General features: G+C 38.2%; 1 protein-coding gene across 2 annotated transcripts in view; it reads left to right on the forward strand.

The window, feature by feature from the left end:
* Positions 1-13,267, forward strand: part of CDK14 (cyclin dependent kinase 14) — a 310,018-nt gene that overhangs the window by 148,879 nt on the left and 147,872 nt on the right. For both annotated transcript variants that reach the window (XM_057376776.1, XM_057376777.1), the window contains exon 8: positions 9,466-9,589. In XM_057376776.1, the coding sequence (XP_057232759.1) occupies positions 9,466-9,589 (124 nt within the window). The remainder of the gene's footprint in view (positions 1-9,465; positions 9,590-13,267) is intronic.

A 13,267-nucleotide genomic window follows, 5' to 3' on the forward strand; every position in this document is an offset into this window, starting at 1 on the left:
CATATTGCTGTCCCCTTAGGTGTTGTGTTTGACATTGCCTTCCTTTGTGGTTTTAAACAGGCTATTTGCTGTCATTTARCTATTTTTAATAAAGACTATTAGGATATTATAAGTATGTGGAATTAKAAAGAAAAATGTCTCAATTGGTGGCTGTAGAAGTCTGGGGACAGTGTGCTTAGGCTAATAAAACAATATTGCTTCCCAAAATATTAAGTTTAACATTTTTATTGGTGTATATGCATCGATACATAATGATTTCAGAATTTTATAATTCTGGGGGTGATGGGTGACAAATAGCATCAGGCTTTAAACCCTTCAAGGAATGTGTGTGTGAAGCTGAGATGTTTTAAAAATGCCTATCCCTGATAATGTTAAACCAGTTATCCTGATGACATAAATGTGGTCAGGTACATCTTCATCAGTCAGAAGGGAAATTGGCATACAGCAGTTGTTTCAGTCCATATGTTCTGCAAACTCCATTAGCTCCAAATACACAATTATTTACATCTTTGGTAGCTGACAATCTTGCATGYCTACCCTTTATTTATAACTATATGTTAATAGGCTGTCTACTGTGTTAGAGATGTTGAGARAAAAGGTAATCAGTTAATAAGTCCCTGGGTAGCAGGCATGGCTTTATCTTCTCTTGTCTGCTTTTCAAGATGTCTTTCTCAGTTTTTCCACATCCAAAGGCAAGCAATAAATCTTAAATACATGGCCCCACATATAATTATGTTTCTGCTGGAAGCAACCACTGCAGCCCTGTCCATGGCTGGAAATAGGAATTGATTTATATGTGTACCGTGTCAAGCTGCAAAATGTGCTGTGGCAAACTGAGGAACAAGATTTTCTCCTGACTCTCCCTGTGCTGGGAAGAGTTCCTCTGGGAACTACTGGAATCTGTACTCCTGACTTTCTCTCCTGCAGTGTTGCAGCCTTTAGAGATAATCCATGCTCAGTTGGAACATCTGGGTTGCTTGCAACAGCTGGAACTCTAATGGGTCAGTTCAACTAGCTGACTCGACCATTTTTTTGGGATTTTTTTTGTTTTAATTTTTTTTTTGTTTGCTTGTTTTTTTTTGTTATGATCTTCATTCTGATTTATTTCTCTTTCTGTTGGGTACAGGGCTATCTCCATCAGTCTTGTCTTATCTTCTTGGYTCTTCTGAGCCTTTGTTTGCAGCTGTCCATAAATGGCTCTGGTTTTGCAAATCCATAATTTAATTTTTAAGTAACTTTTTATTTGTGCATGTCAGCATGTCCTGTGTAAATGTAACTGTTTTTAGCTTCTTCTAATCTTTAAAATATCACCTTTATTTTAACTGTGTCTTTTACTCTGTGTTATTATGCTCCCAGTAATGCACATAAATTCATCTTTATGCCTTGATGCATTTATTTTGTAGTTGAGTTTGTTTACTGTAACTCTTATTACTGGTAGAATAAGTGGAGCAAAGGCTTGCATCTGTCATGCCTGCATTGCTTGTTTGCATCCCTGCCTTAAAAATAAATCCATTAATGAAAGCTGATTTGCTTCTTAATTAGTGATGCTGCCTTGAGATAGCTGTAGTCTTTTGAGAAAAGCATCCTGAATTTTTTTCTCTCTGCCTTTTTTCTTCTACTTTCAGTGTTAGGAATAATATCGATTTGTGTGAGCATTTGACAGAAAAAAAAAAAATTGGCAATATAAAAAGGCACTTGCCTCTGACCCACTGTTCCTTAATCTGTGCAGCACCAGCCTGAATGACAGTGGGTTGTCAACCAGACAGAAATTGTCCCTGTCACTTAATCACTCTCAAAATCTTTACTTCAGGCAACTYGGAAGCCTCCTGTAGTCTGCTGTTACCAGAGGCAGTAGGAACTTCCAGTTTGTTCTTATTCTATCTAATATTGCTGCACTGATTTGTTCTTTTCCCAGGGCACCTTTTCTCTTCCTRGGGCCAAAAAGTGATAAGAAGAAATAGGCAGACCCTCTTGTGGAGCTTTGCATGCAGGGARCAAGAATATTCAGCCTTCTCCCAGGAGCCTTCAAGACTTCAGCTCTTACCCATCTCAATTTTGAGCTTCCTTTCTCCTAGGAAGCAGGGCACAGGAGTCTTCTGTGCATAAGCCCTACCCCCACCACAACCTTTTAAAATGTGTTTTATCACTGTAATACTGAGTCAGGGTGTATGGCAAAATATGGATTAGAATTTGGGTACTGAGTTTCCTAGGGCAGCCAAATAATCTCTGTAAAAATATTCTTATGTTTCAGCAACAAAATATAATCAGTTTGTCTTTAAACTTTAAAAAAAATATTTTAAAAGAAATTAATGGTTAGCAATTAATGACACATAGTGGGATGCTTCTACATTTTTCTGTGCTAAATGCCCAAGAAGAGATCAGTCAACTTTGCAGCAACTGTATCTTTTTTTAAAAAAAAAACAGATATGATAAAAATATTGGATTTGTTAAACCAAGGRTTTGATGCTGGTCACCACATTGGATTGAAAATGTTGAAATTGTTATCTGATGTTATCTCAAATCTCTGGCACTTAGTCATTTACAATATTCACGTATTCCTCTCTGTACTGCAGCACTGTGAGCACTGTCCTTAACTAATGGTTGCAGTTTCTAAAGTTGWGTCTGTTTTTGTCAGATGAGTAATTTTGGTGTTTAATGACTAATGTGAAAATTAATAATCTGAGTCAAAGCCATAGGGTAGTTGTCATCTGATGTCTTCTGTAAACATTAATATTTATCACTGAACTGATTGCAGCTTTAGGATGATCTGAAGCACAAAGGGTGGGGAAGCATTCCAAACACACAAGGGTTAGGCAGCTCCTGTATCCCATCCATATGAGCCTTACTGCACTCAAGTGGAGCTGCTTGAACTTTGGCAGTAGCAGAGTTTTGCATACCAGCTCTGATTAGGAGCTACATTTATTATTAGTGAGGTACAAACCCATGTGCTTGTCAGAAAAGCACAGTGTCTTAAAAGCGTGATAAAAATGCTGTAGGTTTCAGGTTGCAGTTGTGTTAACAATACAGGCTTCCCTAGCATGTTTCTGAGTTCCTTCCACTGTATGCTTGTATCAGCCTCTGTGGCATGGACAGGAGGTTTGAGTTCCCCCTTTTTCTGTGGGGCACATGTGTTGGGTGACACAGCCAGTCCTGTGTCCCCATGTGACAGATGAGAGTTACAGATGCAGGGGAAGCAGTGAGSAGTGAGCACCTGGGTGTACCTAGATGTGTCTGACCAGGAGGTTGCGTGCCACAGGCTTAGATGCACAGAAAGTGGGCAGTTAAACCATGGYCATAGGTCCATTTGGGATGAATTTTCGTGCCATTGACTTGCTGGGGTTTGAAGAAAACAATCTTTTACTCTGAGGTGAAAACCTGCTGTGGTGGTCCTTTTCATTTTAYCCGTTGTTCCTGGAAGCAAATCTAACTAATGTCATGCTTTTGAAATCTCTCTCCTACTCACTAAAATTGATCATGCTGCTGATGTGAAGCTGAATTAAAAGTATATTTCAGCAGATATGTTAAGTAATAACATATAACATTCCACTTATGCTGTATAACATGGTTGATAAGTTGCTATTTTTCATTCCTCATTCAATGAACAGGCAGGTGTGCAGCAGACAGAATAATGTTATGCCAAATTAAGGTTGTCTTCTACACATGGCATTGAGAATTGATTATTTAAATTACACTTTTTAGTTATCAGACGTTAAATATGGCATCAGCATTTCACTCTACTTCATGTCAGTCTTGTCACTTAATGATCTGATAATATGCACAACTGTGAACAGTTAATGCATAATCTTCATTAGTGTGCTAAAATTCATGCTAGAAAAATGTCACTTTCATAAGTGCACTTGTAATTTATTGTCTGTATGATCTTCATGATTCACAAATGGCAAGAAAACATATATATTGCAGGCAGAAAGAGAACACTTTAAAATCATTAAAATYGGTGAGGCAACAATTGCTACTCTGACCTAGTTCATCATGGAAGTGAATTGATGAAAGGTAGAAAAGCAGATTGAATTGAATTTATTTTTACTTTTACCATTCAGAAGAAAAAAACCTGAGTCTTCCACTTATTGAACATTAGCAGATGACTATAACTGATCATAAGGGAGTGTCTTTATACTCAGTTAATTAAGAACACCTTTCACATTGCAAATGACTGTAGTAGTACCCAGAAGGGACAAAAAATGATTAAAAGAGCATCAAAGAGAATAGAAGTTAGCAAATTAACACATTCCAATCTCTTTCCTTTTGCAGTTCTGCTGCAAGTAAGTGGAAAAATCTGTATATATGTATTTTTTTAAGCAATGACGTGACACATATTCCCAGTGGCTGTATCATATGCATGTCTGTGTGACATTGCCTTTGGTAAGACTCTTGTGTAAGGAATGCAGGAGCAAGTTAGAAGTCTTTATAAATGGATTTTGGAGTGAATTATTTTAAAATTCTTTTAGAGAGAACTCAGTTGGTTCCAGGGAAGTCAGATAGGAGAAGCCTTTTAGTGAGATAAAGCTTATTATGCTCCTGAAAATCCTGCCGAGTAGCTAATAATTTTTTATTCAGATTTTCCTTATTTGTAGACATGCAAATTTGTCTCAAGTCAATACTTTGTTCCTGGAACTTCTTCTTCTGACAATTTAAGCAAYAGAGCCTACAAAGCTTTGACCTAAAAAGTTCAGTATTTCCCCAGGACATAGTTAGAAGTGAAAAGCTGGATCTTATCTCATGGTTATTATCCTGGTTGAGAAGAGGGAAATGAATAGCAAACCAAGAGTGATAAAAAAGATTGTGCTTGATGAGCTTTTGACAYGCTAGCAGAAGTCACAGAGGGACATTTTTCGTTGCTTCTAAGACGGTACATATAACCAGGTAGCTTTTTCTCATGTTAATGTTTTAAAACAAGTAGTTCTAAAACTCCCAAACARTCTAGTGAACCCAAATGGAACTGAGCAATGTGTGTGGCTTTGTTTTTTCCCAAGGCTGTAAGATGGCACTGTAGTGATTTATTACCCYCTTCTGCCTTTTTAAATAGCCAGTAATTTACAGGAGCCTGTACTACCCTCTGGATGATAGRGAGAACTTCACTGGTTGCAAGCATGAGATGGGATGTCCCAAACTGGCACTTTTAGATTGGTGGCCTATTAAGACTGAATATGATTTGATTGATGCTGAATACACACTTGRGAATTGAGATGATTRTGTGATACMCAGACWGTGTGCTTTGGTACACAGAGCAATCAGGAGCATTTGTGTTATCAGTGAGAGCTGATAATAAAGCTCGTGTGGTATTGTACATTATTTTTCAAAAGTAACTATGCTAACAGACCAGTAGGAGCTTGTTAAAGGAAAGACACATTAATTCAGGTTTGCTTTCAGCTTTCTTCTGAAATAATTATAACTTATAGTGCAGATCATCTTGGCCTTTTTTGCAGTCTTGCTGCCAAGAGAGCAAAACCAAGAGTTTTGTTCATCTTTTGTAAAATAAGTTCTGTGCAGCTTTCTAGTTCTGTATTTAGGGTCAGGCCTTCTATTCCTACAATGCAACATGTATTAAGGGAGCTCAAATACAGAAAATAGTTTAGAAATCCCTCTGTGCCATCATGGAATGACTTAACCCCCCACCGGGCGGGTTCTCTTGGCTCGCATCCTTTCTGTCATTGGGGTCCTCAGTGCCTCAGCAGAGACTGTGTGGAAATTGTACATTTTCTGGAGAATCTCCCTAGGCATCTTGAATTTCTGCTTTTCACTTAGCCCAGTATCCTTTGGCAGAAACTCTCCACCATCTCAGGCAATGGGGGGCAACTCTATGGAGTCATCTGAGTACTTTACACAGATTACTTGTACATGAGTGATCCTCTTTATCCGGGGACTGGCAAAAGCTGTCTGAACCCGAGTCAGACAGTGTCAGCTTCCCTCAATCCTACCCTTGGATGTGTTTTGCATGGCCTGTGTCAGTGGCTGACTCACAAACTTGTTCAGAGGCCAACAGAGACTCTATAGCACAAGGGCCACAGGCAGCCCCTGGGTGCCTGCAGGTAAGGCTCAGGTTGTACASTCACCCAGGCTCATGAAAACACCAGGAAAGCTGGGCTGTTCATCCAGACAGCTGCAAGTCTCTCAGAAATGTAGCGTTTTAAAACTATTACAGACTTTTAGTCAAATATTGCATGTAGCTCAAATGGCTATCAAGGCATTACACTTAAAGGACTGTGTGGGTACTAACTCACCCCTTCGTGGAGTTGAGGGCTTTCTCTTGTAAGTTTTAAGAACTGCTAATGTTCTTTTAATATCACAGTTCATAAACCTTGAATTAGCTTTGACCTGCATGCATTTTTCTTGCTGACAATGAAAATTCTTCATTAAAATATGTTGCTCATTAAAGTGAGAGTTGTATAACAGCCAGGGGGAAAAAAGGTATTTATAATGGCTATGATAAATCAGTAAGACTTGAAGTTCAGATTTTTCTGTCTGAGCATAAAGTGTTGAGCTTCCTAATGTTAAGCTTTGCTGGAAACCTGACTTCCAGAGACAAATCCCTGTCCTGCTTTCTGTCTTTTTCAACTCTCACCACAGTGACCTTTATCATTTTTTGAGTCTAATTTTATCACCAAACCTTTGTTCTTACTAATAAACTGGAAACTGTGTACAAATGACATCTTAGTTAATGATGTCTTACTTGTTTGTTGGAGGTTATTCAATACCTATAGAGCCTTGTGTAAGACCATGCAAATATTAAAATTACCAACATAAAAGCCAAAGAGCTACGAATTGGTGTTGTTTTTACCCTCACAACCAGCGTGTTGAAATATGTATTGAATTTGCCATTGACTTCTTTCAGAGCTGTCCTCTGATCTGCAGGGCTGCCAGCCTGGGGCTTTGGGAAATGGCAGTTCAGTTCCTTGTTCAAAACCCCCTGCAAAAGCCCCAGGGTGAGGTTTCRTGGTGATTGGAATTGAGTGAGGTGGAGGAAGGAGCAAGATGAGAGTGTGACCATGACAGGGGGTCTGTTGCTGTCAGATTCATGGTTAAGAATTGATAGTACTTCATCTAGGATTCATTGCTGTCTTTGTGAACATAATGCAGATAGGAAGGAAAGTGGGTTTCTTGAAGAAGGCTTTCTTCAGCATGAGGAGAGGGAGCTTGACTTTGAGAGGGCAGAAGTGCTTTGTAAGGTATCAGAAACATTTTTTTCCAATTCAGCTTCTCTTTTTGTGGAGTGGGGAACCACTGGAAATGGAGAAGCCTGCCTTGGTATTTTCTCATCCCAAGCAATCACAAAGGGCCTGTGGTTTGCAGAATGCTTTGCTGCCAGATGTTGGTCTTGTTTCATTTAAATCTTATCACATTTAATATTTCCAAATTAAAACAAAGGTTTGTTTGTTTGTTTGTTTAAAGAAAAAAAAAAAAAAGAGAAAGCAGCAAAACAATATTTGAGTTGACCCCTGTAATGAATTCAGGAAGACTTTTTTCCCCCTTCTCTTTCCTGATCTTTCTCCAAGGAGGTGTGAGYGAATTAATTAACTTTTCTGGAAGTACATAATGAGTACAGCGTGTCTACAAGTTTGGAATAAAACTACATTCCAAAGCTGTCCTCAAGAGCAGATGTTTATTCTGTTTAGCTGTGAAATTGTTGGGCATTTTTTTAGCACATCATGTCAAATCACTTGACTCTTTGCACTAYAGCCAAACGAAAGATATTAATAAATATATTTTGAGTTATCATAAAGATTACAGTGCTGTAAGCTACCATGATAATTGAAATTTCTTTGCATATTTAAAAATAATGTTTGAAGTTAAATGACATTTATTTAGCCCTAGCAAACTGGTTATTTTGCTCATCTTTTTTGTTTTAAAAATATATTATTTTTAAGTAATTTAATAGAATTTAATTGATATTTTCAGGCTGTAGTGAAAGCCATTTCTGCTTCTTGCTCTTATTAAAATAGTTTTTATGTACCATGAATTCCATTTAACCACAAATCAAAAAGGAATGAGCACGTTACTTATGACTTTCCTGCTATTCTTTGTTTCTGTATTTTGCTCTTAGGTTTCCTCAGCACACTGTTAGACCCAGCCCTGGCAAGAAGGTGATTGATATGGCTCTTTGTGCCCTGGCTAAATAGCTGAACATAGAGTATATTGTGTCTGCACTTGGGGAAAAAATGAAATGCAATTAAATTCATTTCAACTTCAGTAACATGACATTTCTGTTTCTTTCGTGTCAGCCTTTATTCTCTTCTATAATCAGATTTTGTAACCCTTTTTATAATGTCTCTTCACTTCAGTAATCACTAAATAGGATGCTTGTGTTGCAAGTTAATTAGAAATTCTCTTGTGCCTGAGTTGACTTTTCCCAACTCTGCTGTGATTTCCWCATCTTCCTAGAGAGAATGTTCTGAGCTGTGAGGTGCAAAGTCCCTGTCTGCTCTTGAATCCTCCGTGTTTAGCTTTGGAAGGGGTTTTCGTGTTACCATTTGAAGCATTTCTTCAGACATTTCAGTGCAATAGGAAGGGTCTGTACATTAGCATAGGTTTTCCATAACTGCAAAGAAAACTCCTGGGAGTTCATTCACCCTTTGTATTCTAACCCATGATGGTTAACACAGCCTTTCACAGAAAGTGTCTGTAAGGATGCGGGAGAATGATGCATGGGGCAGATGAAAGGGGGTGGACAAAAGATCTTCTTTATCCAGCTCTTTGTTCATAATTGTAAATTACAAMATACACAATAGTGATGCTTAGTTTTAGGGGTAAGCATTTATAGAGTACAGGGAAGCACTCTAAGAAACCTAGAGGGAGTGAGTTAGGTTTCTATCTAAATATACGTTAAAGGCTATTGTAAGTAGGTTTCAAAAGTCATCTTTTGGTTCAGTGAGAGTCGTTATTTCCTAATGAAAAATACATAAGAAACTCCCAATGAAAAAAAAACTTCGAAGGATAAAATCTATTGTAGTTGCAGATTTCCTTGGGTGCACAGGCATTATTGTTACACTATTAATTTTTTCTTTGTTTTAGCTTCAGTGTCCCATCCCCCAGCCTTATCTCCCCATCCCTATCCACCCTGTACTGTTGTATCCTATAATTAGTGAAGATACACATCTGTCTTCAGGCTACCACCTAATCTCTAAGGCCATATGGGTAAATGGAATATAATTATAATTTGGTAGAAACCAAGCCTTCTGCACATTGTTGTGTTATTCTCGTTATTTTTAAAGCAGGCAAATTGAATCTATCATAAAGTAGGGCTTGGAGGCTGSGTTTAGTCCTTGCAAAGTAAGTATTTTTCAGATGGAAATTTTATTRTGTTAAATTTGGGTGGGAATTAGCCAGTTTGGGAGGAATTCTGGCACAATGTTACCGCAATATGTAAGCACCCTGCATATTGTGAAGAAATCACCTGTGGTTATATGCAAAATATTAACAGAGGTCATTTTTTGTCCCCCTCTTTTTCAGTTATTTTTATTTCAGTTGCTGCGAGGACTGTCTTACATCCACCAGCGTTACATTTTGCACAGGGACCTGAAACCACAGAATCTTCTGATCAGTGACACGGGGGAGTTAAAGCTGGCAGACTTTGGTAGGCAAGCAGTTAATTACAAGTCTCTTATAATGTTGTAGGAATGTCAGACAGATGGTTCCATTGATTTCTCTTCCCCCCCACCCTATTCCTTAGACACACCTTCTTCATTGTAGATAATTGCACATTTTTCTCCTGAGTGAAGAAATTGATTATGGTCAACAAAATGCTTGATTAAAAGAGAGCAAGTGAAAAACAAATACTTACTCCGGTTCTCTCAAGGAAGATAATGCTGAAAGTATTTCCATTTTATTTACCGTGAGACCTCTGAATTAGAATTAAAAACCTTTAAAAGGAAATGAAGAAAAACAGAGGAAATACAGACTGTATGAAAAGCACAATTAGTTTATGGAAGCAGCTCTAGGGTTATGGATATCTGGATTAACTTTCATTAAAAGAGACTGAAGGACACAAGAATAAGTGTTCCTTCTGAAGAATAAAGGACACTAGGATTAGCTGTCCGTTAGTTCTTTGTGGGAAAGCCTTATGTGAAGTATAAAGTCAGGATAAATTACGCTCTGAAATGTTAACTTTTTGCCTATTTTTAAATTTTTAAGCCATTTTCTAGTGGCTACACCAGGGCAAGTCCTCTTTCCTGTGAAAACCATTTTGAATGCAGATGTGGAAAATGGCAATATTTTTCTTTAGTGGTTTTCACAAAAGGTTGTAGGAATTTCTTTCTTTCCTGTAGGTCAGCTTCTCGGTTACTGATTCCAGCAGAACTTCAGAAGTAAGCCTAAAATGAGACCTATTGGAATTTTTTTAAAATGTCTTTTATTTTTATGACTGCTATCCACATCATGCTTCACATTTCATGCAGCAGCAGTAATGAGGAAACCTTGTGTGCTAATTGGCAATTTCMCTATTAATGTAGTCATGAGGTTTTGCCTTTTAATTAGCATTACTGCAATTAACAGCTCAGTGTGTATTTGCTGTGCTGGAGAAGGGAACAGGACTTAAGGTGGACACAGTCTGCAAGAAGTGATTGCCTTTGGATTGTAAGACAGGGAAATAGTATTTGAAGCAATTGTTTCCTGGTTTTACCTATGGAYTTTTTTTCATTTTCACTTTTCAAAACTTGCTGGTTTTGAAATATATGTTTTAAAACCCATTCCTGCATGCTACATTTTGCTATGAGCTTTCATCTCTTAAGTACATGAAACAGGTGCATCATTCAGTGTTCTTGTAGTGAAATGTGAGTTAACCCTCTGTTGAASGTGTTGTGCTGTTTAATAGTTTTATTGTATCATTTGTATGTATAGAACACTATGARCTGATCTGACTTCAGTATCCCCATRTRGTCATATTCCAGTCTTTCAGGAGATTGTAATGATGGTTCTCTAGCTTTGGTGGATGCTKAAATCCATAAAAGATCCCACAAACTCTTCTGTATGTAAAATGTTTCCTGTGGTGTGGGGCCAGTTGCTGAAGCTCTATGGCTTCTATGTCTGGGGAGAGGGAGGCTGCAAACATTTTAGCTGTATTTTTAAGAATAAAGGAAACAACCTGCCTTTCACCAGCACTATTGCATGCGCTGCTGGAGGTGTGAACCAATCAATGAAATGTCCAACTCAGAAAGAAGCTGCGTCTGTCTGGTTGTGTTGCCTGGTGTTGCTGTAGAGCAGAGGGATGGGTGGAACCTTGTTTGTGCCCTGCTGTAGTAGGAAATGTAACTATCACTTGTGATGAAATTATTGCTTCCTTGTRGCACCAGGGTAAATATCTCAGTGATGACACCAAAGGAAGGATTTTCACAGCTTTGTGTTGGCAGCAGTTTAAGGCTGACCATTGTGTATGGCTTTGATAGAGGGGCTAGAAATGTGTGAGTACAACCAGAAAGAAATACACGGTGGTAAACACATGAATGTGTAATGTTGTGCAGAGGATATTTTTTTCACTTTTAAGTGTGTCTTGACATAATAGAAACATCTGCWTAATCTACTCTTATACACAGAGAGAAGATTATATATCTCCTTTTTTTTTAAAAAAAAAAAGCTAGATTTTCTTTCATGGCTCATGACCTCATAAAACTTAAAACCAGATGGGTTAAATTTCTCTTCTGAGAACCAAGATGAAAAATTAGAAGTGATGAGGTTGAAGTCTGACGGGTCATGACCTCTTTTGCTGGAAGCATGAGAAATGAGAGCAGACCCATGTGCTCTCTGGGTGCCCCTGTGCATATTTACTTATTTAAACTCTGTATTATTATAGCCCATCTTCCATCTTCCGAGTACGAGAGACTCTTCTTAAACAAGATATAAAATGAAGTCCTATTTTTCTTTATGTTTTTCTCCCACGAATGACTAATTTGCAATAATGTGCTTGGAAAGGAAGTCGCTTTAGATTGTATACTTGATTAATTACATGAGGAGCAGTATGGAAATTAGAAAGATGGTTGCTTTGCTTTCAAATGCTCTCAAGGCAGGAGAGAACCTATCAAGAAATCAGTTTCTGTCAGAGATAGGATTGACTTTGCTAGTATAATAAATATAAAATCCTAGAGCAAAGGCCTTTTATTCTCTAAGGACAAGACCTTCAGATTCTGGTTTYATAAGTTTACCAAAAAAATCAACATCRTGTCTGAAGTTTTTCATTTGGTGKCAGGCTTATTTAATCTCTTCACTGTAGGATATCAAATACCTGAAAGCAGGCTAGTGGATCATAGTTCTTGAATAAACAAGGTAAAAGAAAGGCTATTCATGTCTGCCAGCACATTGCACTGTGGCTGAAGCGGAATCTTTGAATAACTGTGAGCATGTGTTTTTCTATAGAAGGGCTCCCAGACACAGATACTCCACTGTGTGGGAGTGTCTTTGTTCAGATGAAAAGTGGTTTGCTTTTCTGTTCATTGTGCTCTAGCTGCTAGGAAATGAACATTTATGAGAAGACTCAGCGGTCAAATGAAAAAGGAGAGGAGAATATAGAGGCTTTATCAAATGAAAAATAGATGAGCTATAAAAAATGGCTTTCTTGAGAAGATGTAATAGGGGAGACCTCATCTTGAATAATTGTTGCTATGAAAAATAGTCCTTGAAAACCATACCTGCATTCTTTTTTAAATCTAATTAAAATTCCAGAGGAAATTAAAGTATATTAGAATTCTGATGGAATGAAGTGCAAGAATTATTTTTGATCCTGTGGTGTGAATTTGGCTAACTGTCTATGACTTTGTTTATTTTGTCCCCYCTCCTCCCCCAAATGTCACTCTTAAGTAGTAATAAAATATTTTAAACCTCTAATGAGTAGCACCATAAGAAATTTGCCTCTTCCTTCAATGGAAAGACTGGTAATYCTCAGGGCCACCAGCCCGCTGAGCTGACAGACATGGACAGGGAGTGGAACAGTGCGCCTGCAATCCAGGAGGAGGAGGTTAGTGACCTCCTGTGCCACTCAGACACTCACAAGGCTGCGGGTCCAGATGGGATTCATATGAGGCTATTGAARGGGAAGAGCTCATCAAGCCACTCTCCATAATTGATCATCGATCCTGGTGAGTTGGGAAGGTCCCAGTGACCAGAGGTTAGCAAATGTGACACYCATCTACAAGAAGGGTTGGAAGGAGGMTCTGGGAAACTACAGGCCTGTCAGTCTGAYCTCAGGGYCAGGGAAGRTCTTGGAGCAGATCATCTTGAGAGCCATCACATGGCATATATGGACAGCTGGGGGATCAGCTGGTAT

Source organism: Malurus melanocephalus, unplaced genomic scaffold, assembly GCF_030028575.1.
Source record: "Malurus melanocephalus ecotype Western Australia unplaced genomic scaffold, MMel_1.1 scaffold_290, whole genome shotgun sequence".
In the NCBI taxonomy this organism is placed as follows: domain Eukaryota; kingdom Metazoa; phylum Chordata; class Aves; order Passeriformes; family Maluridae; genus Malurus; species Malurus melanocephalus.